The sequence below is a fragment of the Heteronotia binoei genome, chromosome 8 (assembly GCF_032191835.1).
Source record: "Heteronotia binoei isolate CCM8104 ecotype False Entrance Well chromosome 8, APGP_CSIRO_Hbin_v1, whole genome shotgun sequence".
Lineage (NCBI taxonomy): Eukaryota > Metazoa > Chordata > Lepidosauria > Squamata > Gekkonidae > Heteronotia > Heteronotia binoei.
The window spans coordinates 4,612,850-4,638,872 of record NC_083230.1 but is presented as its reverse complement, the minus strand read 5'-3'; the positions used below and the strand labels follow the sequence as shown (position 1 = coordinate 4,638,872).

At 46.0% G+C, this 26,023-nt stretch overlaps 1 protein-coding gene across 2 annotated transcripts in view; it reads left to right on the top strand.

The window, feature by feature from the left end:
• Positions 1-26,023, top strand: part of PHTF2 (putative homeodomain transcription factor 2) — a 181,546-nt gene that overhangs the window by 128,404 nt on the left and 27,119 nt on the right. For both annotated transcript variants that reach the window (XM_060244685.1, XM_060244686.1), the window contains 3 exons: positions 1,487-1,716; positions 12,601-12,729; positions 15,443-15,715. In XM_060244685.1, coding sequence (XP_060100668.1) covers positions 1,487-1,716; positions 12,601-12,729; positions 15,443-15,715 — 632 coding nt within the window. The remainder of the gene's footprint in view (positions 1-1,486; positions 1,717-12,600; positions 12,730-15,442; positions 15,716-26,023) is intronic.

Sequence of the window (26,023 nt, the reverse complement as noted above, 5' to 3'; positions counted from 1 at the left end):
ACTCTTTCCTTAAACTGGAGGGAGGGGTGACCTCAGGTTAAGCCCTGACATCTTGAAATTTTCTGAAGGTAGCACCTCTTCCTTTGCCTCATAGGAGCTAGAGGCTTGTTAGTCATCCAGGGAAATGTCCAGTTCAGGGGATCCACTGTACTTTTACCCTCTCCCTGTTGTCTTATTGCAAAGGGATAAAATATTTGGAAGTTAGTATCCTCAACTGGAAGCAGATGATTTTTTTTTTTTTGCTGTCATGGCTTATGGTGACCCCATGTGGTTTTCAAGGCAAGAGACATTCAGAAGTGGTTTGACATGTTCTGCCTCCACACCATGACCCTGGTATCCCTTGGAGGTCTCCCATCCAAAACTGTCTAGGACCAACCTTGCTTAACTTTTGAGATATGACAAGATTGTACTAGCCTGAGCTATGCAGGTCATGGTGGGCACAGCATATTTATATCTCTGTTTCTCAAGTGTGGCCCTCATCTGGATATCTAAATTTGCAGATTGGGGCCACCCTTTGCCAAAATAGCTGTTTCTGCAAACTTGGGAGGACACCCAAGTTTGCAGAAGAATTTGAAATTCTAAAAAAATATATATTCTGGGGATTTTGAATTTCCCCCAAATACCTCCTCCAGGTGTCCATGGCAATGGCAGTGATGGGGGGTGGGGGAACCTGGGACCTGCAGTGGCCCCATAACCGCTGCTGCTGTGGTGTGCCTGGCAGTTGAGGCTGGGAGGTGCAGTGGATCTAATGAGGGTTGCAACGGGGGGGGGGGGGGCACCATGACATCAGCAGCAGATATGGTGAGAGAGCTGCAGTGGGTCTGGCATTAAAGCCAGGAATCACACTGGGCCTGCCGGCATTCTTAGCAATTTCTAGCAAGGGTGAATGGCAGCAGCGCTAGCAATGGCAGTGGGGGAAGAAGCTGCGAGGGCCTGGCACCAAAGCTGGGAGTCACACTGGGCCCACTAGTGTTATCAGCAGAGATGGCAGGAGTCATGGCAGCCCTGGGGAGAAGCAGCAGCTGTGGTGCACCTGACAGCAAGGCTGGGAGGTATGCTGGGCTAGTTGCTGGTGTCAGCAGTGTGGGGGTGGTGCTAGGAGCTGCAGGGATAACAGTAGTGATTGTGTTGGCCTAGCTGTGGAAACGGGCGGTAGTGTCACGCCTGTAGGAGACAGGTGTGTGATCAGCAGCCATGGTGGTAAGTTTAGAGGGGGAGAGGGATCCCTACCCTACGTATCACAGGCCACCAGTTGTAACTATCTCATCTGTTGCATATTTGAAGAGCCAGGACTTTCACCCTGTTGTGTGTTCACTTTTTTTACTTATAATTAAAATAATGAACATCATAATTTAAATTCCCTTTAATGAAGGAAAATGTTTATTTTTACAAAAGGGTCTCTAAGTATATTCTTGGTTGTTATGCATGTTGGTTACTGATTACTAAATGCTGCTGATTATCCTGTTTTAATTCTGTAATGTGTAACCTGTCTTCCAGGATATCCCTAAATCAGGCACTAGTTGCAGTTCACGTTGTTCAAGTTCCAGACAAGATTCAGAGAGCACAAGGCCAGAGTCTGAGACAGAAGACATATTGTGGGAAGACCTGTTACATTGTGCAGAGTGTCATTCCTCTTGTACCAGTGAAACAGATGTTGAGAACTCTCAAGTTAATTCATGTATGAAAAAAGAGTATAGGGATGATCCATTTCATCAGGTTAGTGTGCAATGAGAACAGATGTCACTCACAACTTGTCCAATCTGCCAGAACTGTGGCAGAAAATTGTATCATCAGTAATAAATAAAAGCCCTACCATGGTGGCAAATCTGAGGAATCATCTTCATGGTCTCTGTGCAGTCCCACACATGGGTTCATGCCCTTTCTTGAAGCCGACCTCAGAGAACTCCGAAAGCAGTGTGGTGTGTTTTTGGTGGGCTTCTTCTCCACTCTTGGGAGCAGGAACGCAGTGCGCATGCCTAGAGCGGGGGAGGAGCTCCACCTTCCTTTCAGTTTCTTTTTCGCCGCCACCCTTATCAGACCTCATAGCGTTAGTTCCTTACTTCAGTGTTTTTTTCCAGCGTTTTTCTCCTCCAAATTCATTGTACTTCTTTCTTCTTGTCTTCTGAATGAATGAATAAATAAATAAATAAATATATATATATATATATATATATATATATATATATATATATATATATATATATATATATATAACCCTTCCACCATCATCCCACCCTGGTGGACAAGAAAGGGACGACTCCCTTTTTAAAAAGGTGCCTCAAGTACCAAGCTAAACTTCCCTCTACAGACAGGCATTCCTATTGCCTTTTGTGCCTGGGGGAAGGGCATAAGGTAGACAGTTGTGTCCACTGTCATGGCTTCAGAAAACAGACACAGAAAAATTGAACCGCCAGTCTCCAAAGCTACCTTCTAGAAGCGTCTCTATGCCCTCCAACACTTTGAGATTGCCGTCTCCCCCCCTCCCCGCCCCGCTCCAAAAAAAGAGCAGAGAGATTTTGGCTTCATCAGCAACTTCTCATAAAAAGAAGAACAAGTCTGACAACAAATTGAAGGATCGATCTATGGCTCCGAAACCTTCGACATCGAAGACACTCTCGAGACCATCTAATACTGACAGAACAATGGAAGTGACTTCTACATAAGCCCATTCCCTCCAAGCCTCTCAAACCGCATCTCAATCGACTTCAAACATGGCAACACTCAATGTACCCACCAACACTTAAGTCAACCAGCTCCTCTTGATTCTACAGCTTTTGCTGTTATTCTGATTTCTGATAATGAGACCTTTGACACCAATGCATTGATGTCTGCCGCAGCCTCAGTCAACAAGGTCCTTGACTCAGTTTCATCTATGGCTCACTGAACGGATGCTCAATCTTCTTCTACTCTTGACCAAGCAGCTTGGTTTCAGGAAGTCCCCAACATTTCTCCTTAACTCCTTATGCAGTATACCACCTGCAGAGACCAGCATGACCACTCTTCTTCCAGAACATGATCTCGTCATGCATCTCACTCGCGTTCTCGTCATCAAAGTCGCTCTCAGTCTAGGTATCGACTTTCAGCTACCAGAGCCTCTAGGCTTTGACACTCCACTTCCAGAGCCTCTAGAGTCTCTAGGCATCAACACTCCATTTCCAGAGCCTCTAGGCATCAAGACTTCTAGATCATCGAGATGAGGCCACAAACGATCCAGTTCGACTTCTAGGACCTCTCAAGCAGACCGCAGACACTCAAGATCCCACTTGATGTCTAGGCACCACTAGTCCTGACATCATTGCTACTCTCCAAAGCCCACTCTGTCCAGAACACCATCGCCTAGGACTTATGAGTGCTGGTATCGATGGCACTACCTGGACAAGTGTGTGAATGATGAGCACTGTACTCGCTGCATAGACACCGAGGTTCAGGAAAAGATCCATTTGCTTTGCGCTGCTGCCTCTTCAATCCAAACCTCTCAGCCACTGCAGCTTACACCCTATAACACTACCAAGCCTTCTGCTCCCGCTAGAGCTCCTTCACAGCTACCACAGCCAGTTCAAGAACCAATCTATATGCCTGACAACCTCCTGCCTAAAAATGACACTTCTCCCAAGGATCCGGTGGATCCCTCAGATGCTTCATTTACATCTTCCTCTGAGACTGGTGACTCTTTGGCCCCTGACCAACCTCAGGATATCACCCAGGAGTCCTCTCTCATCCTCTGAAGGGGCTAAACCCTACATGGTGATGATCACTAGGATGTCTGAAGCCCTTCACATTCCTGTTCACACAGATAAGCCTGAAGTTACTAACCTGGTATACAAGCTTGTCCAATCAGAGTTGCCTCATGCAACTTTACTTCCTATGTTGCCGGTCCACTTAGCGATGCTCAAAGAGGCTTGGGACACACCTGCCTCAATCCCGCCAACACCTAGGCGTCTTGATGCCTTGTATTGTGTCCAGTCAGCTGATGAAAAATTTCTCTTCTGTGATCATCCATTCCTCTTCAAAATCTAAGTCCTGTCGCTACCCTATTCTGCCTGATCGTGAGAATCATAAATTTGATACTTTAGGTTACAAGCTCTATTCTACCATGACCACTCTTCACAAGCTGCATACTTACCTTGTCTATTTTTCAATGTATAGTTTCAATTTGGCAAACCATTTAACACCCATTTTAACAACTCTACCAGATGCTGCTCAATCCCAAGCTACAGCTGTTATTCAAGAACTTACTTCTGTAGCTCGCCAGCAAATAATTTCTCTGAAGCATGCTGTTTCATGCTTCTCTAGAGCATTCACAACATCTATAGCAATCCAGCATCGTGCTTGGCTTTGTGGCACATCTCTCCAGCCTGACTTAAAAGCTAAGGTTGAGGATCTCCACTTCAACGGAGAGGGCCTATTTCATTCTACGAGTGATGAGGTACTATCTAATGTAGACGATAATCGGGAAAAGGTTAAATCCTGGGCATCTCCAGTACTACATTCTCTTCTTCTGAGCCCCTCAAAACAAAGCAATGGTCCGCTCAGTGGAAGTATTATCCACCTTCTGACACTTGGAAGAGAAGGCAACAATCTTCTTCATCAAGGTCTTCTTTCCCTATGAAGCAGAAGACCAATCAATCCAAACGAGCTTCCCCAAATAACAGTCTGTTTGACTTCCATACTCATCTGAAACTTCACCTAACACCTCATTCCCCACCTACAGGAACCAGACTCTCTCCCTTTGTACATCAATGGGAGAGTATAACATCCTATGTCTGGGTCCTCACTATCATCAGAGTGGGGTATGCCATTCAGTTTACAGAGGTGCCCCAGTTTCCCCACATCATCCCAACACCAGCTTCCCAAGTCCTCAACGAAGAAGTGCATTCATTGTCATCCAAAGGGGCAATAGAGCCGGGACCTCCTTCAGAACTCAGAACCAGATAGTACTCAAGGTACTTCATTGTCCCAAAAGAGGACGGGGAGAAACATCCCATTATTGACATGAGGGATCCTAATCGATTTATTCATCCCCAGAAGTTCTGGAAGATCACTGCAGATGATCTTGCATCTCTTACTCAAAGACGCTTTCATATCACCATTCAGCCCCATCACCGCTGATATCTCCCTTTTTCTGACGGCCAAGAACATTACCAATACAAGGTACTTCCTTTTGGCCTTTTAACAGCACCCAGGGTTTTCACCAAGTGCATGGCTGTCATCTTCGTCAATAACGGATCCAGATCTTTCTGTATATCGATGACTGGTTAATAGTTTCAACACTGAAACAACAGCTCCATCAAGAAATCATGACAACCCTGCAGTTGCTCCAGAGCCTTGGTCTACTTTGCCAAATCACATCTGCAACCTTCCCAAACACTGCACTTCTTAGGTGCACTGCTAGACACAATGAACTTCAGAGTCTACTTTCCAGGAGACAGAACCCGAACTCTGAAGGACATGATCTCACACTTCCTTGCCAAACCCATTCAGACAGCTGTTTCCATCCAATGTCTTCTAGGACTCATGGCAGCCACGACTGCAGCCATCCAGTTCATGTAGCATCAGACAACATGTCAACAGTATATCAACAAGCAAGGGGGCACAGCCTCAGGCCGCCTCTGCAAACGAGCCCAGAAGCTGTGGATGTGGTGCATCGACAACAACATTTTTCTCACAGCCATCCATTTACCAGGAACTCTCAAAATTCAAGTGGACGTGCTCATCAGATTGAGACCCAATGATCTAGAATGGTCACTCAGTGATCACTCCCTTCTACCACTCTTCCAAAGATGAGGTTGCCCACAGATAGATGCATTTGCCTCCCATATCAATGCAAAAATGTCCAATTTACTTCAGCAGAGAAGCTCTGACCCCTCAGTTTCTAGGAGATGCTTTCCTCCGCTGGTCGGGAGCGCTATTCTACATGTTCCCTTCCTTTCCAGTGATCAGCAAAACTCTGCAGAAGATACAGACAGACCACACAGACTGCATACCAATAACCCCCTGGTGGCCTCGGCAGCCTTGGTTTTCCACTCTACTTCTAATGTCTCAGGGAGTTTTTCAGCGTCTTCCATTAACTCCGGACATAATGATGCAGCACAATCGAGGCTTTTTCCAACTGACTGCTTGGAGAATCAAATAGTGCAGTTTCCGGCAGAAGTACAAGAAGTTCTGCGGAGTGCTAGGAAACCGTCCACTCACAAAACTTGCTTGTTAAAATGGACACGCTCTTCTGCCTATGCCTATGCCTCACAGCATGCCTTGGATCCTTATACTGCTCCACTCTTGGAATTCTTTTCCCTACTTGCTTTCATTTTCAAATGCTGGTCTCAGCCCTCATTGATCCGAATACGCCTTTCAGCGATTTCTGCCTTCCATGTTACTGTGGACAATATTTCGGTGTTCTCACACCCGCTATCTAAAACTTTTCTGAAGGGTTGCTCACAGATTCAACCTCAGATCAAACCATTCCTGCCTTCATGGAGCCTTTCTCTAGTACTGGCACAGCTCATGGGTAAACCCTTTGAGCCTCTTGCCACTGCTCCATTGTACTTACTTTTCTGAAAACAGCTTTCCTGGTAGCTGTCACTTCAGCGAAACCTGCTAGCGACATTTCAGGTTTCTGATGTGACCCTCCTTATACCATTTTACATAAGAACAAAGTAGTATAGCGGACTGATCTGTCTTTTCTGCCAAAGTTCACTTCTTCTTTTCACCTTTTGCAGCCTACTGTCCTATCAACATTGTGCCCGAATCCTTCGGATTCTGCTCAGTGGGCTTTACACACACTCGACGTGCACAGAATACTTGCCTTTTATCTTCACAGAACGAGTTCATTCAGGAAGGACCAGAGACTTTGTATCGCTTACAGAGCCTCTAAACAGGGTACCAGAATAACATTGCAAGTTCGTTTGAAATGGGTGTCATCAACTATTAAACTTTGCTATGAACTGACAAAGAAACCCTTATCTGAGGTGGTCCGTGCCCATTCCACCAGGGCGATGTCTACTTCCTCTGCCTTTCTCCAAGCGATTTCACTGGAAGACGTATGTGCTGCAGCCACCTGGTCTTCGCCTTCAACCTTTGTGACTCACTATGCCCTCGATGTCTAATCCAGGCAAGATGCGTCCTTTGGCAGATTGGTGTTGTCGTCTGTGCTCCAGTGAAGTTTCTGCTATAGACTCAAGGTGAGCCTGTAAGACACAGTACATGTTTCGAGCTGTTAACTTGTGCTTGATTCTAGTTCGGACTCTTATTTGCCAGCACCCACCATCCAGGTACCTCAGCTCACTAAACATCCATATGTGGGACTGCACAGCGACCATGAAGAAGATAAACAGGTTGCTTACCTGTAACTGATGATCTTCGAGAGGTCACCTGTGCAGTCACACATGACCCACCCACTCTTCCCCACTGCTGGCATTTCCTGCTACTTTACCTGGTTAGGTCTGCTAGAAGAAGAAGAATTGCAGATTTATACCCCGCCCTTCTCTCTGAATCAGAGACTCAGAGCGGCTTACAATCTCCTTTATCTTCTCCCCCCACAACAGATAACCTGTGAGGTGGGTGGGGCTGAGAGAGCTCTCACAGCAGCTGCCCTTTCAAGGACAACCTCTGCCAGAGCTATGGCTGACCCAAGGCGATTCCAGCAGGTGCAAGTGGAGGAGTGGGGAATCAAACCCAGTTCTCCCAGATAAGAGTCCACGCACTTAACCACTACACCAGACTGGCTCTCTACACCAAACTGGCTCTAGCGGTGGCTGGAAGAAACTGCTAGTGGTGGCTGGAAGAAACTGAGCGGGAAGCGGAGCTCCTCCCCCGCTCTAGGCATGCGCAATGTGTGCCTGCTCCCTGGAGCAGAGAAGAACCTGCCCAAAACACGCTATGCTGCTATTGGAATTCTCCAAGGTCAACTTCAACCAAGGGCCCAAACCCATGTGTGTGACTGCACAGGTGACACTCTAAGATCATTAGTGACAGGTAAGCAACCTGTTTTTTTCATTGGTTTGATGTGGGCTATGCAGGATTAGCTTGCACTCTCTCTGACATACCATTGGCTGATTTTCCTCTCCCCCGCCCACCACCAGCCCCATCAGGCAAGAACCCTACCAGACAGTCACTGACCTCTGAGGGAGACAGTTCTCTGCTGAAAGGTTCCTGGGGGCTTAATGATCACTAATGCCTCTCCTCAGGGCCCGTTGTAGGAAGTCCCGAATAGTCCGTCTCCCCACCCCCCAAACAACACTGCTGCGAAGCAGTGAAACAAACAGTAAACTGTGAGAGACATGTTCATGAGGCAAACAGCAGCAGTTCCTTCTCTTCAATTAACACAAAAGGAATGTTCATTCACAACAGGGAGAGGCCAGTTCAACAGCAGCAAATAAACATCAATCTCCCTTTTCACCTGCAAATACTCTTCACTCTTTCTATTCAAATTAGGATACAGTGGGATCATGATAGAATGGAATGTATTCTGTTCTCTGGGTCATTAGGACACAATGGACTCCATTCTATCCTGTCAGCCCATTGGACAGATTGGAGTCCATTCTATACTATGAGCCTGTTGGACAGAATGGACTCAATTGTGTCCTATGGGCCCATAGGTTGGAATGGACTCCATTCTGTCCTATGGGCTCATAGGTTACAATGCAGTCCATTCTGTCCTATGGGCCCATAAGATACAGTGAAATCCACTCTGTCCTATGGCCCCATGAGATGGAACAGACTCTCTTTTGCTTCCCCGCCATCTACAAGCAGGAGGAAGTGAAAGGGAGGCTTGCAATAGCTCCCTGCCTCTTACAGCCACCAGCGGAGCGGGTCCGCCTGTCCGCCGCTTGCTTTAAGACAGGGGTCCCCAACTCCCTCTCTGTGGACCGGTACCAATCCATGGACTGTTGCAACCAGGCCACGTGAGAACTGATCTTCCTCTCCCACCCCCTCTGTTTGCAAAGAAAAGTTGGAGCTGCCTGAGCAGGGTCAGGGGAGCACTATGACGCTTGCGTAGCATGCTCCTTATGAGGAGCATGCTACAAAAGCTCTGGCCCCGGCTCCTGGCCCCATTCAGGTCAGGGGTGCTGCAACGCTTGCAAGGAGCACACTAAACAAGTGCTAGCCTTGGCCCTGCTCAGGTTGCAGGAAGCTTGAATGGAGTCGCGGGAGTGCTCCTGGTCCTGCTCAGGCTTTCCACATTGTGGAAAGCTTGAGAGTTAAGATCTGTTTCCCTTCCTCTCCCCCCCACTGCTATCTCAGTTTGCAAAGGTAAGTTGGAGCCCAGTGGCCCTTAAGATCTGTTTCCCTTCCTCTCCCATTCCCCCACTGTCTCTGTTTGCAAGGGAAAGTTGGAGACCTCTGTGTCTCCCCCCCCCCCCCCCACCACCACCATTTGTGTGAGAGTTCATCCAGCAGATTTTGTTTATGGCCTGCGATTGTGAAATTAAGCCTTCCAAATTGTAGGCTCATACTAACCACTATATCTCACTGTCTCTCTATTATTGTACTGCCTCTTAGGAGTTGTAGCTATTTTTCTGAGGAAGGCTATAGTTTTGTAGACAAACACTCCAGTTTAGTTTTATAGTTTCTCCCACTCCAGACAGAACTGGGGCATCATCAACAAAGTATTGCAAGACTGTTAATGTTTACATATGTTTGTATTTAAAGTACAAAAGTAAAAAAAAAATGGTGTTTTTGTGTGGGGGGGGCGGTATTTGTGATTTTTCTAAAAATAAAGTGCACAATTGTATCATCCCGAAACCACCCCGGGCCATGGAATAATCATCTTCCACAAAACCAGACCTTGGTCCCAAAAAGGTTGGGGATCACTGCTTTAAGAGGCAGGGAGACTTTAGAAGGCTCCCTTTGGCTCCCCCTCTCCTGCAAGTAGGAGGAGGTGGAGGGGGCGCTTTTAATGGCTGCCTGCCTTCCTGTCTGCTTCTGTCTTCCTTCCTTCCTTCCTTCCTTCCTTCCTTCCTTCCTTCCTTCCTTCCTTCCTTCCTTCCTTCCTTTTCCTTTCTTTTACTCCTTTCTCTCCGTTTCTTTCTTTCCGTTTTTCAGAGCAAGCAACCGATTCCCAATAAGTCTCCCTTCCTTTCTCTCATTCCTTTTCTGTCTCTCTCTCTCTTTTTCTTTCATTCTGTCTTCCTTCTTCTCATTTTTCTTTCACTCCTTTCTCCCCCTCTTTTTCTACCTCCCTCTTCTGTTCTTTCTCTCATTCTTTCTCTGTATCTCTGTCTTTCTGTCTTTTTATTTCATTCTGACTACCTTCCTTTAATTTTTCTTTCTTGCACTCCTTTCTGCCCATCTTTCTCCTACCATTCTTTCTGTCATTCTTTCTGTCTCTTTCTTTTTCATTCATTCTGTTTTTCTGCCTTCCTTCCTTCCGGCCATCTACACATTCACTCCCCCCCCCCCCAGTATTTTTCTAGGGCCCATTGTATTTCTTCCTACAATGAGCTTTACTTCTAGTTAAATATAATTTTAATTCTTATGATAAGGTACATGTGCTGATACATACTGATTCCTTACTAGCAGTCACTCTGCCCCCAGACGTTTCCTTTTTTCAGAGCAAGCAACCAATTCCCCACTATTCAGTGTGCAGCTGCATTTTAACTCACGACTCCCTACAATTTCCCTTGCAGCTTCTGGATCTTTCAAAAACAAGATCAAGTTGTGATGGGGAAAATTAGAGGAAGCTGCAAGTCAGAATGCAGGCACACAGTAACTAGTGGGGAATTAAGAACATAAGAGAAGCCATGTTGGATCAGGTCAGGGGCCCATCCAGTCCAACACTCTGTGTCACACAGTGGCCAAAAAAAACAGGTGCCACCAGGAGGTCCACCAGTGGGGCCAGGACATTAGAAACCCTCCCACTGTGCCCCCCCCAGCACCAAGAATACAGAGCATCACTGCCCCAGACAGAAAGCCCCAACAATATGCTGTGGTTAATAGCCACTGATGGACCTCTGCTCCATATGCTTATCCAATCCCCTCTTGAAGCTGGCTATGCTTGTAGCCGCCACCACCTCCTGTGGCAGTGAATTCCACATGTTAAGCACCCTTTGGGTGAAGTACTTCCTTTTATTGGTTCTAACATGACTGCTCATCAATTTCATTGAATGTCCATGAGTTCTCGTATTGTGAGAAAGGGAGAAAAGTATTTCTTTCTCTACCTTTCTATCCCATGCATAATTTTGTAAACCTCTATCATGTCACCCCTCAGTCGATGTTTCTCCAAGCTATAGAACCCCAAGTGTTTTAACCTTTCTTCATAGGGAAAGTGTTCTAACCCTTTAATTATTCTAGTTGCCCTTTTCTGGACTTTTTCCAATGCTATATTTTTTTTGAGGTGCAGTGACCAGAATTGTACACAGTATTCCAAATGAGGCCGCACCATCGATTTGTACAGGGGCATTATGATACTGGCTGATTTGTTGTCAGTTCCCTTCTTAGTAATTCCCAGCATGGTGTTGACCTTTTTTTATTGCAATCACACACTGTCTCAAAATTTTCGTTGAGTTATCTACCACAGCCCCAAGATCTCTCTTGGTCAGTCTCCTCCAGTTCACACCCCATCAGCTTGTATTTATAGCTAGGATTTTTGGCCCTAATGTGCGTTACTTTGCACTTGGTCACATTGAATCTCATCTGCCACATTGATGCCCACTCATCCAGCATCAACAGATCCCTTCAGAGTGCCTCACAATCCTCTCTGGTTCTCACCACCCTGAACAATTTAGTGACATCTGCAAACCTAGTCACTTCACTGCTTACTCTCAACTCCAAATCATTAATGAACAAGTTAAAGAGCATGGGACCCAGTACTGAGCACTGCGGCACCCCACTGATTACCATCCTCCACTGAGAAAATTGCCCATTTATGCTCACTCTCTGTTTCCTATTAATTAGCCAGTTTTTGATCTGCAAGAGGACTTATCCTTTTACTCCATGACTCTTGAGCTTACTAAGGAGCCTTTGATGAGGAACTTTATCAAAAGCTTTCTGGAAGTCAAGGTAAACAACACCTCTTGGGTCCCCTTTGTCCACATGCTTGTTCACCCCCTCAAAGAACTCTAGCAGGTTAGTGAGACAAGATCTTCCTTACAAAACTCATGCTGAGTCTTCCTCAATAACTTTTGTTCATCAATCTGCCTGCTAATTCTCTCTTTGAAAATGGTTTCCACCAACTTTCCTGGTATTGAAGTCAGGCTGATTGGCCTGTAATTTCCCAGATCTCCTCTGGAACGCTTTTGAAAAATGGAGGTGACATTAGCTACCTTCCAGTCCTCAGGAACGGAGGCAGATTTAAATGAAAGATATTACATATTTTTGTCAGGAGATCCACAATTTCACCTTTGAGTTCTTTCAGAACTCTCGGATGTGTGCCATCTGGGCTCGGTGACTTATCAGTTTTTAATTTGTCTATCAGTTGTAGGACCTCCTCTCTCGTCACCTCAATCTGTCTCAGGTCTTTGAACACCTCTCCCAAAATTGGTTGCTGGCTCCAAGGAGAGCAGAAGCCTGGGGGCGGAGCAAGTGCTAGTGAGGAATCAGTATTAGTGTTTGTCATGTGTGTAGAACTCACTGTATTTCAGAATAACTCTTTCTTTTTGGCAGAGTCATTTGCCTTGGTTCCACAGTTCTAACCCTGGTTTGGAAAAAGTGAGTGCAATTGTTTGGGAAGGTCATGACTGCAAAAAAGCTGATATGTCGGTGCTTGAAATCAGTGGCATGATAATGAACAGGGTGAGTTTTTTAAAATAATATCTGATGAGAAGGATGTTGTTTCCCTGAATGGTTCACGGCTAAAGACACGTACCTGGGAGTGAGTCGCACTAAATAAAATGGGGCTTACTTTTTTGTATACATGCTTAGGATTAAATTTCTAAGTGTATGACTGTATCTTGTTCCATTTCTTCAGGTTTTGTCTTGTTCCTTATGCAGTCATAAAACTGGATAAATGCAGAAAGCAAAGAAGCCCCTCTTCACGCCAAGTTGGGCAGATCTGTCCAGCTTTGCCTAATCAGCATAAGAATGTAAAGCATTACTTGGATTTGTATATTTCAGAAGTTTAAACCACACAGCAGGAGGAGCCATCCGAGTCAGGTCTGCATGCAGTGGGTAGAGATCTCCCTGTAGTACACAGATCCTGGGGCTAGCTTGTCCTGCAGCGGGATTTAAACTACCCTGCAGAAGAAGCATCCCAGCCAGGTCTGTGTGTAGTGAGGAGAGACATCCCTAGACTCCACCACATGCAGATCCTGGCTTCTCCTGCAACACAGTTTAAAGCCCTCCCAGCCGGGATTAAAAAAATTATTTATTTATTTAGTAGAGTTATGTTCTGCCCTTTCCCATAGGAGGGCTCAGGGTGGATTACAGACATTAATAAATAACAATTAAAACCCAGCAATAAAATAATAAAACAATATCAAAACAGAAACCATAAGATAAAATACAGCATAGGCGGTGCAGGCACCTTTTATAGATTGCCCTGAAGTATAATAGGAGGGTAAAATGATAGCCACTGTGGGGGGAGAGCCACAGGTGGTATAAGCGATAGGGTAAGGATGCCCTTAAGAGACCTTCCCACAGCACACAGATCCTGGGGCCAGTTCCTCCTGCAGCACAATTTAAACCATATTGCAGGAGAAGCCAAGCCAGCCTAAATATCAGGCTGGCTTTTTTTTAAATTGGTATTTTTCAGTTTGCGTTTATTGGACCTGAAAAAATCAGAATTTCTGAAAAAATTCCAGAATTTTTTGGTAGTACTGAATTTTTTTAGGATCCAAATGGACCTGAACCAAAAAATACCAATTAAAAAAAATGCACACCGCAATAGACATACTTCCTCTCCTCCACAGCTTCTAACTCAAATCTTTATTGTAGTTATGCTGGCTCAAATGTTAATGCTACCTGAAACAAATGTCCTGTGGATTAGTACTCTTGGTTTCTTCCTAAGAGCCTTTTGACACCAATTCAGAGCACTGATCCTCTTGGCAGTAATCAAGGTGTTTGGCTGTGTGGGTTGATGCTACCGCAGTATTGAAGGTACCCATGAATGCAGCCAAGAATACATGTGGGATGTAAATCGGAAAGAAGATTTATTGGGAAGAGATCATATAAAGTGTTAAGCTGGAGAAATGAACCAAATGGGACAAGAGAATAATACTGAGCACCATGAAGGTGAGCCAGTAGCCCCACTTACAGATATGATTTGGAAGGAGAGAGCTTGAGGAAGAAGGCAAAAGAGAACTGGAAAATCTGACTTTGACGTCCAGCAGAGAATATATCTGAGATTACAACTGGGTCGCTAGTAAATCCCCAGTGGAGAGCAGTATAGTGTGTGTCAGAGTACTGAGCAGGTCTTGAGATATGGGAGGCATCCAAGAGTACACAAGTACACCTTTGGAGAAGGATTCTTTCCACACTTAAGAAGCAGGTAGATAGGGTTCTGAAAGAGAAGATGGAATTTTGGAACCCAGAAGTGAATCCATGCTACATAAGACTGAGTTATGGAGAGTAAGCCCAAACTGTACCAAACCTGGAGCTGACTGGACCATAGTTAGATTTTTCCTTTTGATTTATAGATTGAATTAAAAGGATAGGCGAAAAGCTGGCAGAATTTCGGGTCTAAATGTAAATCTCACAAGAGAGCACTAGATTGCTTTTAATTGTATCTTATATAAATACAAAGGATATGCTAATGAGGACAGGAAATACTGTTGTGGCAAAAGGCACACTGATATAACTATTGGAGTTGCTGCATTCTGATCCGATTACTTCTGGTTTCTGGTGAGATGTTGCCGCATACTTCCTCAGGCTTTTCCCTGCAATGACCTGTTCTCCTTCAGCTAATGTGATCTGATTTGGGTGTGGCTCATTGCCCCTCCACCTTCTACCTTTGTGCTTTCGTAGGCCAGATATTTCTTGCAGCACCTGGTCCTTGACCCAGGTTTGCATTGGTGTCAGGAGGAAAGATCTTGGCACCAATAACTGGAGTTTAAGGTGTTCTTTTTTTAACCTTCAAATTTAATACTTAATTGGAACCATTTTTAAAAACCTTTCAGAAATTTGACCTGCAAGAATTTTTGAGCATCAAATAAATACTGGGTTGAACTCTACCAGCTTTTCTGCTGGGACAAGAAAAGAGGAGCAGTCTCACCTGATTCCTCTCCTCACTGCAGCCCTTGTCCTGCATGACTTTTTGTCAACATATGTGCCACAATCCACAGCATAGCCTTGGAAGGAGAGAACAAGGCCCTTCCTCCCACCTGCATCTGTAGAAGAGCTGAAATAATCTGCCCGAGTGTACCTTGGAAATGGTTGCTTCCTGTAAAGTAGTATACTTGACCTTTCAAAAATACTGAAAACAGTTGTTCAAATGGAGACTTGATAATAAAGATTTGTTGTTAGTGTACATTATATTAAATTGCATGTATTTAATATTTCTCATCTTTAGGTGAACAGCTACATACCAGGAATAGGCTATCAGATTTTTGGAAATGTTGTCTCTTTAATCCTGGGGTTGACTCCATTTGTATTTCGACTTTCCCAAGCTAAGGATTTGGAGCATCTAGCTACGCATTCAGCTACCGAACTCTATACTATAGCATTTGGGTCAAATGGAGACAGAATGGTTCTTTTTATGGTTATAGTATGCTTTATAGTCCGTGTCTCCCTTGTGTGGATTTTCTTTTTCCTCCTGTGCGTGGCTGAGAGAACCTACAAGCAGGTAAGTGTAGTTCCAAGCTCCTCATGTTCTTTTACTGCCTCTGATTGGAATGCAGATATATGTGTGTTAAGTGCTGTCAAGTTGCTTTTGATTTATGGCAACCCTATGAATTAATGTCCTCCAAAATGTCCTATCATTAGCCATTCTCTGGTGGTTCCTGAGAGTGGGACAGTCCTTCACAGCTGGGAATAGACTCCTCCTCTTCTGGGACAGAGTCGGTCCATCTAATTGCTCCAGGAGGAAGTGGCCTATCCCCTGGGATTTCCCCAGTCTTACCGGCCCTGTGGTAGAAACAGGACACGTCCAGCACTGGCTAGCACAGCAATTCAGGCCGACAACAAATACAAAGGCTGCAGTCAGTGCCCAGCGGTGTATAGCCGCTAGCATTAGGGAGGCCCTCAACAAAAGTCGGCAAGCTGCAGACTCTCACAGCCTGGACATGGCAGGAAGCGGTAGAGTCGACATGGTCTACCTCACGCCGCAGCAGTGGTGCTAGCTGACCTAAATGAGCAGGACAACCACTCCTTTGTGGCTCTGGCAAGATGCTGATGCAGCAACCACGGGGAACCCTTTGGGAAAGGGAGATAGAAAGGGCTTGTTTTCCCCGAGCGATGGCAATGGCGCCTGTTTGTGGGGTGATTTCTGGAGCAGGGATGGGGTTAGTGGCGACCCTCCCCACTGCCTTATCAAGCTTTCCAAGGGCTGGAAAACACAGCTCCGGTCTTCTGGGGGAGAGGCTTGGCACATGCCATCTTGTGGCCTCTTGTGTTAAAGCAAGTTTCCTATTTTCACTTTTGGTTTATTTTCCAGCCTCCAGTCTGGACAAAATGGCTGATGGGCTGGAACAGTAAAGAAAGCTCACCCAGTGAATTTGAGCTGCTCCAGTTCTCAGTCTCCAGCTCTGCACAAGCTGCCTCAAGGGAAACAGAGCCAGATTTTTCTGGGGAAGGTGTCAAGGTTAATTTGTTGAAATTGCTCAAAATGGAACTGTTGAAGGACTGGGAGTTAGGTCCCTTATCAGGGACCAGCTCTTCTGCAGCTAGGAATAGCCAGGTCCTAAAGAAAAGACAGGAGCCCTGATAGGTCCCCCATGCTCCCTAAAAGGTCCAGGTTGGCAGTGGGACTGGAGTCTTCTTTGCTAAACTCTCAAGAAGAAGACGGAGTCTTCTGAGCACTCTTCTGAAAAGGAGGAGGGTGAGCTATCAGAAGAAGAAGAGGTGCTACCTGTAGTCCAGTCCAGGCTCTTCCCCATGGAATATTATTCAGAGCTGTTACCCAAAGTTCTCAAGGCATTGGAATTCCCCTCCACCCCTCAAAGAGAAGGAGGATCTGGACCCTGAATTGCCAATGGCTGGGAAAATGATGCCTAAGGTTGGGGTTCCTCAGACTGGGCTTCCTCTCCCCGATCCTTTATTTAGTCCTATTAAAGCTGAATGGGAGCGTCCAGCCAAGCCAAAGACTAACCAGCAATTGTTTACAAAACTATTCCTTGATCCCAGAGGCTACCAAAAGACTGAAAGTCCCAGTGGTGGATGGTCTGGTTAACAGTTTACTTTCTAGTTCAGTATTACTGATGTGACAGAAGGGTGGAGCAAGCGCTCAGGAAAGAATTTGAGCTTCAGCTTTGTCTATCAGAGCTTCCACAGCAGAATCCTTGTTTGCATGAGCAACGTACACCTGAGCTTCTAAGGCTTCTAATTTAGCATCCGCTGAGAGTAGTATACCTAAAGAATTTAAGAACGAGCTGAAGAAAATTGCGTTAGCAAATGCCTTCATTGCTGATGTGACATCAGATGCCATCCAGCAGTCTGCCAGGGCTATGGCTTCCAGTGTCACAGTTCGACGGAACATCTGGCTTCAAGACTGGGAAGCAGATGCAGCAGTGCAGGCAAAGGTGGCAGCTGTTTCCTTTAAAGGAGTGAAACTTCTTGGTGATGCCCTGGAAAGGTTCCTGGTGGAGAATAAGGACAAAAAGAAGGTGCTATCCTCAAAAAAGGAGACCAAGCAGAGGAAGCATTTTCAGTCCTTTTGAGACTCCAAGAGAGGCTCTAGTTCATCCAATTTCAAGACTTTCAAGGGCAAGTGGCAACCAAGAAAACGGGAATCCAAGCCTTTTTCAGGAAAGTTGGACCACAGATCCAAGAGTAACCCCAAGAAAGGTGGGTCCCAATGACTACACCACTGACAGGGAGTTGATGCAGATAGGAGGCCGTCTGCAACACTTCACGACTCATTGGGAAACAACAGTCATGGACAAGTGGGTGGTGCAGACTGTCAAATGGCTATGCACTAGAATTGGACTCCTTTCCTCAGCGGTTTCGGCAAATGCCCAAACGAATCAATCCAGAGACTCATCAGCAGATGTTGGGGGCCATACAACACTTGCTGGACATAGGGGCTATGAAACTGGTGCTGGTGCCTCAGAGAGGCCAGGGAGTGTATTCTTAGTGCCAAAGAAAAATGGGGATGTCAGGGCAATCCTGGACCTGAAATGGCTCAACAAATTTGTGAGAACCAAAAAGTTTCGGATGAAGACCTTGCCTTCGATTCTGCTAGTTATTCAGTCACAGGATTACCTACAGATCTCTAGACATCTATAGATCTCTCAGAGGCATATTTGCATGTTCTGATTCTGCCAAAGCAGAATGTTCCTTCGGTTCACTTACAACAGGAATCACTATCAATATCAGGCCCTTCCCTTTGACCTCGAATCATCCCCACGTATCCCCACCTGAGGCTTCTGGGAGTGGCCTTGTATATAGGATGTACTCTGCTCTGAGCCCCCATGGGGAAATGGGCAGAATATAAACAAACTAATAACAACAGCAGCAACAACAACAATAATATCTTGATGATATTCTGATCCAGGCCCAGTCAGTGACCCATTTAACTGTAAGGACCCTACAGGAACATGGGTTTGTGGTAGATCCCTTGTACCCTTCCAACAGGTAGTACACCTGGTTGCAGATAAACACACAATTGGACAGGGTGTTTCTGACAGCCGAAAGGCAGCGGAAACTTCAATCTCTGGTGAGGGAGGTTTTGGCCTTGCCAAAGGTACAGGTGATCCTTCTTGCTCAGCTGTTAGGCATGCTGGTATCGTGCCAGGATGTGGTGCAGTGGGCATGTTTTCATGCCATGCCATTACAACAGTTTCTGCTTCCCTTCCAGCAGACTATATCCAACAAACTCCACTTATTAGTCAGCCTGTTGGTAGAACTGAGAAGTCAGCTTCAATGGTGGCTAGAGCCCTCCAGATTCCTCCTGGGGGTTCCGATGAGGGATCCCCAGAGAGTCATAATGACCACAGATGCCAGTCTGTTGGGCTGAGGGGCACACTCCCAGGGTCAGTTGGCACAAGGGACCTGGTTCTCACAGGAAGTACATCTTGGAGCTTCAGGCTATATGCCTGGGGCTACTGAAATTCAAAAGTCTCCTTACAAACCGACATGTTCTGGTCAAGAGAGACAATATAACAGCAAAAGCCTATGTGAACAGGCAGGGGGGAACTCTCTCCATGCCAAGCCTTGCAATCTCCTTTCATGGGCAGAGACACAGTTGTTGTCTCTGAAGGAGGTTCATGTGGCAGGCAAAGACAATGTTCTAGCCAACTGGCTGAACAAGAAGACAGTAGATCAGTCTGAATGGATGTTGGACAAAGCAGCGTTTCGCCTGCTTTGTCACTGGTATGTCAGGATGATGCTCGATCTGTTTGCATTGTCACAGAATCATCAGGTGCCGAGTAGTCATTTCTTTTGTCTTCTTGATGTTCAGCAGTAATTCTGCATCTGGCATTTCTGCAGTGGTCCTAGGGGCAGGGCCAGCTCACCCACTAGGCAAATTAGGCATTTGCCTAGGGCGCCAGGCGGGGAGGCACCAAATTGGGCTCTCCTCCCCTCCCAGCATCCAAGGCAAATGCCTAATTGCTGCAGGGCAGTTAGGCGGTGGTGGGCAGGCCACCTCTGCCCCCCACCCCCAGCACACTCAGGCACCAGCCTTGTGCTTAACTGCTTAAGTGGATATCAGAATAGCGCCCTCTCTTAATAGAGAGCAGAACAAGGCTTCGCTCCCCTCTCCCTTCCTCTTCTGGAAGGGAGGAGTGAGAGCGAAGCCTCTTCCTGCTTTCTATTAAGACAAGGGTCTATTGCGATGCCAGCCAAAGTAGGTAAGCACAAGACTAATGTTGCTACTCTGAGTGTGCCACAGTGCGGGGGGGGCACATGGGCAGTAAGTCTGCCTGCGGCCCCACATGCCCTAGGGCCAGCCCTGGGCACTGGAAGGATGAGATACACCAATTGGCCCTTCCCATGCCCTAGACAAATAGCTACTTTGCCTCTTCCTCTGCCCGCCTCGCCTCCTCCCTGCTATCCGTCATCTTCCTCGGCCTGCTTACTCGCCCCTTCTCCTCCTTCGTAGCTTGCCTCCTCTGCCCGCCTGCTCACCCCTCCCCCTCCTTTGTAACTCACCCACCCACGCCTGCTCACCCCTCCCCGCCGTCTGTTGTCTTCCTCCGTCCACCCACTCCTTCCCCTCCTTTATAGCTCACCCACCTCGCCTCCTCCCTCCCTGCTGTCCATCCTCTTCCTCTGACCGACCGCCCCTTCCTCTCCTCCGTAGCTCGCTCGCCTTACGTCCTCCCTGTCACTTGTCCACCGTGCAGGCGGTGGGGCACGGTGCCACAGGGTGGCGCCATGGGGGGCACAGGCCGTGAGTCTACCTGGGGCACCAGGCGCCCTAGGGCCAGCCCTGCCTAGGAGTGGAGCAGTCCTTACTTTTGGGATATAGCTCTTCCTCTCCAAGGGCAGGGTTGACCAGCTTTGTTTTCCTGGAGGGCAGGGACTTGTCCCATGAGTCCTCAGTTTTTTCAGCCCTGCCTTCCAGCAGGACATCTCCAGCAGTGCTCCAAAGAGCACCACAATCCTGATCATCTTCACACGCCACAGTTGAGTCTCACACAGGATGGGAAAGGCCTGTTCAGGGCACCCCTGCCACCTCAAAGTGCAGTTGTGAGTGAGTGGCCTCAGAGTGGTGGCAGAACAGAATGAAAAGCAACCGTGCCCAAAACATAAACTTAACACATACTTAAAGTAGAAACATTAAAAAATGAAGCCGTCATTTGAGAATAATACTGTGAGAGATTGGCGTGTGCAAGAGATATAATGTATTTTATAATATTATTCGGCTTATGAAAAAGCTGCATTCAGTGAAAAGTGATTTTTCAAGCTGGCGATTACATGAAGGCAAACTTACCTTTGGAGCTGACTTTTGTGACTAGACTGTGTCAGGAATTTACTTGGGTTTTTCTGCAACCTTCAAGGACTAAGAACTCTTCTGGAGTCATGCAGTGAAATTGACTTGTTCTTTATGGGACACTGTGCTTATAAGCCGTGGGTTTGTACTGTTGATATATTTTGGCCTTGAGGAGGAGCAGGAAAGGAAAATCCCTGGCCCGACATCCTCATGCCAGAGGTTCCTGCAGGGAACTTCCTTATTAAATCCTCCACAGGTTCATCGTTTCCATACCTGGATTCTGAATCTATTACTGAAAATATTGTCCAGAGTTTCCTTTGGACCCATGGCTTCATGCCCAATTAAGGAATTAATGTTTAAGACCATTTTCCTTGTGGGTATCATATCAGCTAGACAGGTGTCTGAGCTGCAGGTTCTTTCTGTGGATAGAGAGCTCTGATAGGATAGTGCTGCAGCCTGACCCCAGCTTCCATACCTAAAGTGAATTCCACCTTCCATAGGGTGGAAGAAGTAGTTCTGCCCTCCTTTTGTCCCAATCCTAAACACGATAAGGAGAAGGAATGGCATTGGTTTTGAGTTTCTACATTGATAGAACCAGATTCCCAAGATTGATTCTCTGTGTCTTTAGGAAGTTTGCCTTGGAACAAAGTTTATCCACATCTCCTCTCAGTAGAGGGAACAGAGGGTGCATCATCCTGGCATATAAAGCTGCAGGCTTGGGTCTACCTCGGCATCACGGGCACAGTTTTCTCTAAGCTGCGCTAGGGGATGCTGGCGCACAAGTTTATAAAAGGCTGCTCACATATTTCCGCTCTCTGACCACAAGGCATTTTTCCTCCTTTGGAAACAATGGAGAATGGGGGCACCTCCTTCTGGGGCCCATAGAATTGGACCCTTTGGTCCAACCTTTTTTAAACTTGGGGAGGTTTTTGAGGAGAGGCACCAGCAGCCATGCTGCAAATTTGATGCCTCTGCCTCAAAATACAGGGCCACCCCCAGCCCCCGATACCCCTAGATCAATTCTCCATTATAGCCTATGGGGCTGATTGACTATAATGGTCCCCATAAGCTACAATGGAGCCAGAAATAAGATTTTTTTTTTTTTTGCACACCCGTATTTTGCTTTTCAGTATGATTCGTAAGCTGCCTTGAGTCACAGGGAAAAGTGGGGTATAAATATTTAATAAATAAATAGTTTGGGCAAGTTGAGAGCATTTACACAACTTCCTGATCTTCTTCGTGGTCTCTGTGCACCCCACACTGGGTTTCCATGCCTGTGTGGTGTCTCCATTCGGACAGGGGTGGATAGACCTGTTCTCCAGAAGACAGGTCTACCAATATAGTGGAAAGGGGTGGATGAAATTTGATTTCATTCTGTTTTCCTCATATAATGTTTAGACCAGGAATCATTTTGTAGAAAAATAGGTGGTAGAGCTCATCCAGAGATTGTTATGCAGCTGCACTTACTATTCAATGGACAAGGTAGGTAGGTGGGAAGGAGGAGGGGGAACCATCAGAAAGGTTCAGGAGCTGTGCTCCCATGAGCTCCTGCTGGATTCAAGGCCTGGTTTAGACTATTCTTAAAATATACGTAGTTAAAATATAATTTAAATGAATTTCTTCTGAGATTTTTACAAGGTTATGGAAGTAATCTTTTAAAAAACTAATCTATACAATACTCAAATGTGGACTTGCTGACAACTTTAATGCTGCTAGGTTTTTTACTCATGAGGTGAAATTTCTGCTCATAACACTGTTGAGCTTGGAGGGAACTGTGGATCCTTTCATTCACTAAAGACTATTTGTAAAGCTGCTACCCGGAGGGCTGTACATTCTTTTACCAGACATTATAGGATAGGCAAGGTGGCCTCAGCTGAAGTGACCTTCGGTGAGAGTTGGGTATCCCTCCCTAGGGCACACGGGTGTTTTAATTTTTTTTAATGTCCTAGATGCAAAGATTGCCCCACTCCTAGGACTACTTCCTTCTCGGTGGTCCAGGAGTGGGCCAATCCTACCCACCCAAGGTTGTTCTCTGATATGGATCCTAGAGCATGGAGGCCTGCTGTCAGAATAGGTGATTGGCCCCTTTTACTATTAGCCTAGTAGGGGCTGTAAGCTAGCAAGTGAGTTGGTCTAACTCATTAAGGGCTCACAGAACTAGAGAGGTTCCTTGTAGTTAATGTTAATTGTTCATTTGGGAAAGTTTTCCAAATCATTGTTTTGAGTTGCTGGTTGCATTTTGAGGGAGAGTCACAGTTCGGAAATGGACTGAGGACTCCAGGGACAAGCCCCCCTCCCCTCTGGGATTGCAAAGTGGTCAACCCTGCCTTCAGAGAGGAGGAGCTGTATTCCAGAAGTAGGGACTGCTCCACTCTGGGCCACCAGTTTTTCTGTTGAGGTTCCATATATGACAACAGTCTTTGCTGTAAGATTTTGAGCATCACTTTACGTGTGCAAAATTAATGCAATGGTCCAATAGTTGCCTCACTCTTTGACATCTTTTTTTGGAATTGGGATCTAAGTTGAGCATTTCCAGTCTGTGGACCTTTATTTTGTTTTCCATATTTGTTTGCACAATCTTGTTTTAATGGTCTCTGTTTCTGTGGCTTGGAATAGCTCTATTGATATGGCATCAACTCCTGGTGATTTGTTTCTCCCAATTGCTCCCAGTGTAGCTCTCACGTCACTTTCTAAAACTGTTGCTTCTTCTTCAAAAGATTCTTCTTGGAAGGAATCTGTCATCCTTTCATCTCTTTTGTATAGTTCTTCAATGTATTGTTCCCATCTTTTTTTAAAAATTTAATGTATTTCCATGTTGGTCTTTCAGTATGATTTAAATTTCCCTATGATTTCTTGTTCTGCTTTTTGTTGTTCTCTTCTATTTCTTTACATTGGTCGTTATAATAGTTTTCTTTGTCTCTACATACAAGTTTCTAGAACAATGTTTCCTAACCTTTTCAACATAGTGGGACCCTTGACCTCGCTCTTCATATCTCACGGTACCCTTGGGAAAAACATCTTTTAAAAAATTGATTTGCTTTCTAGTTACATAAGAGACATAATAGTTTATTGCTGTTAAGTTTCTGTTTATTCATTAATTAATGTTAAGAAACTGTCCACCAAACTGCAACACAAGAATTTTCAGTGTCAGAACTGATGCTAGCCTGGAATATGCAACTTGTGAATGTTAGCTTTTGTATGCTAAAAGCACACTTCATCAGACAATGGTATGGGTTCATTCAAATATGATGGAAGCAGAAGAAAGCACATTTTTAACTGAATGTTTCTTCTAATCTAGCCAGTGCAGTCTTTACATTCAGAGTTCCAATGTGGGTTCTTAAAATCAATATGAGTAGCATGTAGGAAAAAACAGGTTAACAGTGCGATCCTAAATGGAGTTTCATCCTTCTAAATTCATAAATGTCAGTGGGTTTAGGATGTGACTCTGCTTAACACAGTATGGTTAGCTCTTGATTGGGTGCACTACAACTTTACAGCCATTCATCCAAGAGTGGCTACTCCAAAATAAGCCTAATTAGAAAACCTGTCTAAATACTCTGTGCTATTGCTTCAGATCATTATGGGAGTTGAGGAGGTGACCTGCCAGGGAGAGTTGTGTTGCAACTTAGTGCAACTCGTGGGAGGATCTCTCCCCACACTCATAAAGGAGGGGATCCATTTTGCACCAGTTCGGCACCTGCCATTTTAGGTGACTTAGAGAAGAGGAACAGAGCTCTTGCCATCGCAGACGAGGCCGCCTGCACGGCACCCGCTCTCTGCCTCACCTTCCCGTCCCCTGGACCCACTTATCTCCCAGTAGAAGAAGAAGAAGACTGCAGATTTATACCCCGCCCTTTTCTCTGAATCAGAGACTCAGAGCAACTTACAATCTCCTATATCTCCCCCCCCCCCCCACAACAGACACCCTGTGAGGGCTCTCACAGCAGCTGCACTTTCAAGGGCAACTCCTGTGGTACTAGGGCTAACCCAAGGCCATTCCAGCAGGTACAAGTGGAGGAGTGGGGAATCAAACCCGGTTCTCCCAGATAAGAATCCGCACACTTAACCACTACACCAAACTGGCTCTCAGTCCTGGCTCTGTGCACTTGCCTTGCTTTGCTGCCTCACACTCCCTTTGTGCAAGTGGAATCACGCTCAGCAGTCTCAAGAGCCCAGCTCCCGAGGCCCACTAAGCCAACTTTCCCCCGCAGACCCTCTTCATGGCATGGCATGGCATGTTGCTGCTTACCAGTCTGCCATCAACTCAATCAGGCCGAGGGATGGAGGAGAAGGAAAGCAAGCCGGGTGATCTGCCTGGTGGTGCAGCAAAAAAGGGGCAAAGGTGTCAGGCATCAGCAGCAGTAGCGGCAGGCGACATGTGCCTTTCTGCTCGCTGCCTGCTGCTAATCAGCACAGCATATGCTAAAAGGAGGATGCCAAGGAGATGGGGCCAGGCAGCGCCTCTTCGCACATCCATATGGCGGCACTGCCAGCCTCACATGCTTGCATTTTTTGGAGTCACACTATGCCTAGCTGGCCTGGTCAGAGAGAGGTGGTAGGCGGTGGTGGGGTTTGGCTGGCATTGCGGTACATCTACATCTTGTGGTACCCCTAGGAAGTGTTCGCGGTGCCCCAGGGTACCGCGGAACCTCAATTGGGAATCACTGTTCTAGAAGCTACTCTTAGACTTTTGATTCTGTTTCTGTCACCTCTTTTGCTTCTCATCTATCGTAGCAATTTTAAGAGTTTCATCAGTCATCCATCAAGGTTTTTCTTTTCTTTTGGCTACAGGAATAGTCTTTGCACATTGTTCTTTGATAAAATCTCTGGTTTCAACACATAGTTCTTGTTCACATTCACTTGAACTTAGTAATGCAAATCTGTTCTTTGCATGTTTTTTAAACTCTTCAGGAATGTTGCTTAGATGTATTTTGGCACTATGACTGTTTTGGTATTTTTATTCAGTGTTATTCTAATTTTCAATAGTAACAATTCATGATCTGTACCTCAGTTGGCTCCTGGTCTTGTTTTAGCAGAAATAATAGAACTTCTCAATCT